At 34.8% G+C, this 4,496-nt stretch overlaps 1 protein-coding gene across 1 annotated transcript in view; it reads right to left on the bottom strand.

Moving 5' to 3' along the window:
* Positions 1 to 4,496, bottom strand: part of LOC105806992 (S-adenosyl-L-methionine-dependent tRNA 4-demethylwyosine synthase-like) — a 183,935-nt gene that overhangs the window by 126,825 nt on the left and 52,614 nt on the right. The window contains exon 10 of the mRNA XM_012640242.1: positions 410 to 528. Coding sequence (XP_012495696.1) covers positions 410 to 528 — 119 coding nt within the window. The remainder of the gene's footprint in view (positions 1 to 409; positions 529 to 4,496) is intronic.

A 4,496-nucleotide genomic window follows, 5' to 3' on the forward strand; every position in this document is an offset into this window, starting at 1 on the left:
TGAATGATAAACATACTAGTAAGGAAAATCTATGGAATGATTAGAAGCTGAAGAAGTATACAGAGGGAAATTTATAATTAAAGACTTATAGAAGACTGAATATTAATGAGCTAACAGTCCAACTTAAGATAGAAAAAGAATAGAAAATACAACAGTAGTAGATTCGTGAACTACAAAACAAAGACATAATGAAGAGGATCCACAAGCTAAAATCTAGTTCTTCAGAAAGACTAAAAAAATTGACAAGGTCCTGACAAAATTGGTTAAGAAAAACAACGAAATGCATAAATATATAATGTTAGGAATGAAAAGGCAGAACTTTTAGGTAAGTTTGAGTGTGTGTTGGGCAGAGATTGATTATTACAGAGCATTACATATTTGGTCACTATGATCATTCATTTTTACTTACCGCCAACAGAAGACACATTTATTTGCACATGCCAAGCTCGGAGTGGTTTCCATGCAGCGATGGCTTTCAATGCCATAGAATGTATGTTTATAGCAACCTCCTCTCCCTCGAAGCATTGACTGTGACAAGTAAACAAATCATAATTTGAATAAAATTGTCAAAGCACAGAAACAAAGTACCAACCCATCATTTTTAAGAAGAAACCATGTGTTTCATAACCATAAATATTCCTACTGGTATCTGTATGGTGCAGAAAATTAACATTACAGCATTATAGTGTTTTGACAGTACTTTGGGTTTTTTCTAAAACCCAACGAAATAAACCTATGATTCATTAACTCTGAAAGCTCTATAGGGAAAATCACTGATGCTTTCATTTTCAAATCCATCCAACTGCCTCAAATAATATTAGCCATAACATACAATGCCAGGGGATAGACAAAAGAGGCTCCTAAACAATGCAGGCAGCGCTCATATGCAGGAGTATCTCTGCTTTGAATAGTGAGGTGGGCAAGGGAATGCACCCTGGACTATATTCTATGTCAATGGAATGGGTAGAATTTGAGCATATTTGAGACAGTTGAGGGGACCAGCAGCCGGTGTATAAGGAACAGATTATTCCCAAAAAGAACACTGTTTAATGTGAGGGATAAAATCATATATCCCGTGAGTCACATAAACCAGTAAGTATAGTAAAGAAGGTAATTTAAAGAAATAGATCAACTTAGGGTTCGAATCAAGATAAAATCAAGCTTTTCAAGATATCATTAGAAAGATTTGTTACAAAGCTCTGTGTAACATGGGCTTGATTTCAGTAAAAGTGGAAGCAGCGAAGCCTGTGAGGAGGTTACAGGAGAAAGGCAATGATGACTGGCTTGTAAGATTAGTGGAGGAAACAGGCGGGATACCAAGGGCATAATCAGTGTCATTCTCCACTGAGGGGCAAAACAGAGGAAGTTGTCCAAGATAATTCAGATTTTGAGGCCAAGTGACTGAAATAATATGGAATTAAAAACAGCAACAATGAATAAGGAGGAAAAAAAGAGGAGACACAGAAGGGTAGCCTTTACACATAGAAAGATATAGAGATATCAGTATACTAATATTATAATGCAGTCCACAAGGAAAGAAAATTACATAAAATCCTATCAGCTTAATTAATGTCAGTTGACCATGAAGTCTTTTAATTGTTTATTCTGATAAAAAAGTTTCCCTGCCTACCTTAGTACTTGAATTTGAAAAAAAAGGAGCGAAGTAAAAATATTGTTCAGCATAGCTATACCTACAAATTCTCTTCCAAATTCCTAATAAAACATGCAAGGCAGCAAACGTAACATTCAACTCTTGCAAATAGCACTGAAAACTAAAAAGTCCACCAAATGCCAAAGTCAGAGTAATTTCTAAAAAATATCATGCCAGTGGAGAAACAGAGTTGAAGAACTATATGCTTCATTGTTTATTGAGAAGTTAATACACATTGTTATGAACTGAATTGTACCAACCCCAATTCATGCTGAAGTCGTACGTAACCCTCACTGCAACTGTATTTGGAGAAAGAGCCTTTAAGGATGTAATTAAGGTGAAATGAGGTCCTATGTGTGGGGCCCTAATCTGATAGCACTGCTGTCCTTATAAGAAGAGGAAGAGAGACCAGAGAGCTCTCTGTGGGTGCATGGAGGAAAGGCCACGTGAGGACTGGAGCCCGCGGAATGAAAGAACTGCAGGCAGCCTCACAGGACCAGTGAGGGCTTCCCAGAGGTGTGACATCCAAACTGAATACTGAAGGGCTAAAAGGATTTTTCAAGATACAGTAACTGACTTTGCAAAATACAAGCATAGAGATGTGTGAGAAGAGAATGGCATGGTTTTTGTTTTAAAAATGTTGTTTTCCAAAAGTTTATTTAAGTCTATGATGTATTTTGAAATGTTTAAGGCATGAGGTTTAAGACAACACTGTTTTGCAAGGGGTTTTATTTTTATTTGTTTGATATGTGCGTTCTGGGGTATTTTTGTTTTGGCCAATGGACACTAATTGCTCCAGCATCATTTGTTGAAAAGGTTATCCTTCCACCACGGAATTGCTTTTGCACCTTTGTAAAAAAGTTAAGCATATTTTGTGAGTCTATTTCTGGAATCTCTACTCTTTGCTTTGATCTATGTGTCTGTCTATCCCTTAGCCAGTACCACACTGTCTTGATTACTGTGGCACTACAGTAAGCTACAACGTTAGATGAGTGATTCTTCCCATTTCTTTCCCATTTGTCAACTTTATTTAAGCTCATCTAGGGCCTGTGTCTTTCAAGTTTTAGAATAAATTTGTCTATTTCTACAAAAGCCTTACTGGTATTATTACAAGAATTGCATTAAACCTACAGATTAATTTGGGGAGAACTGACATTATATTGAGTCTTCTATTCCATGAACATAGTATGTCTCTCCATTTATTTAGATTTTCATTGATTTTTTTTATCAGCATTTTGTAATTTTCAATATCCAGTCTTGTATATGTTTCATTAAATGTAAATCTATTATAAGTATATAATTTTTTTGGAGTGACTGTAAATGGAACGTCTTTTTAGTTTTGATTTTCATACGGTTATTGTTAATACACAGAATGCAACTGGTTTTTGGATGCTGATACTGTATCCTATGACTTTGCTGAACTCAATTATTAGTTCAAGGAATTTTTTTTTTTTTTTTGCCATTTCCTTGAGATTTTCTATGCAGATAATCATGTCATCTGCAAAATAGGACAGTTTTATTAATATTTCTGCCTTTCCAATCTGTATGCATTTTCTTTTTCTTACCTTATCAAAGCGGCTAGAACGTTCAGTGCTACATTGGATAGGAGTGGAGCAGATATACTTGGTTTGTTCCCAGTCTTATAGGAAAAGCATTTGGGCCTTCACATTCAGTATGATGCTAGCTGTAGGAATTTTACAGATACTCTTTATCAAGCAGAGGTAATATTTCTCTATTTCTAACTTGCTGAGAGTTCTTAATAATGAGGTGTTAGACTCTGCCAAATGATTTTTCATCATCAATTGATACAAATAAATGATTTTCATTAGTTTGCTGATATGATAAATTACTTTGATTTTTGAACTCTGGACCTGCTGTGTATACCTGGAATCAATTCTACCTAGTAACAGTATATGATTGCTTTTATACCTAGCTGAATCCTATTGGCTAGTATCTTGCTGAGGGGTTTCTACATCTAAGTTAATGAGAGATATTGGGTCTCTTTCACTGTACTGTCTTTGTCAGGTTTTGTTATCGGGTTAAAACTGGCCTCATAAAACAAGTTGAGAAGTATTTCCCTCTCGTACTTTTGGGAAGACGTTAGATAAAACTGGTATTAATTCTTCATTAAATGTTTGGTAAAATTCTCCAGTAAAATCATCTGAGCCTAGAGATTCACTTTGGGGAGACTTTTAATTACAAAATCAGTTTCTGCAAGGATTATAGGACTATTTAGATTATCTATTTCATTTTGGTTGAGTTTGGTTGAGTTTTGATAATGTGTGGTTTTCACGGAATGGATCTATTTCATCTGAGTTGCCGAGTTTATCAACATAAAATTGGTTGTAGCATTTCCTTATTATCCCTTAAATGGCTGCAGGACCTGTAATAATATCCTGTTTCATTCCTAATATCGGTGATTTGTGTCTTTTTATTTTGCCAGTCTTACTACAGATTTATTGATTTTATTGATGTTTTCAAAGAACCAGTCTTTTTGTTTCATAGCTTTTTAAAATTTTCTTATTTTAAATTTCATTGATTTATACTCTTACATCATTTCCTTCCTTCAGTTTCCTTTGTGTTTACTTGGCTCTTTTTGTTCTAGTTTATTGTGGTAGGAACTTAGATTGCTGATTTGAAAATATTCCTCATTTCTAATGTAAGAATGTAGTGCTGTAAATTTTCCTCTGAGCACTGCTTTTGAGCTGAATCTTACAGATATCTTTTATTTTCATTTTCATTCAGTTCTATGTATTTTTTTTTTTTTTTTTTTTTTTACTGAGACAAAGTCTCACTCTGTTGCCCAGGCTAGAGTACCATGGCATCAGCGTAGCTCACAGCAACC

Source organism: Propithecus coquereli, unplaced genomic scaffold (assembly GCF_000956105.1).
Source record: "Propithecus coquereli isolate 6110/MARCELLA unplaced genomic scaffold, Pcoq_1.0 Scaffold150, whole genome shotgun sequence".
Lineage (NCBI taxonomy): Eukaryota > Metazoa > Chordata > Mammalia > Primates > Indriidae > Propithecus > Propithecus coquereli.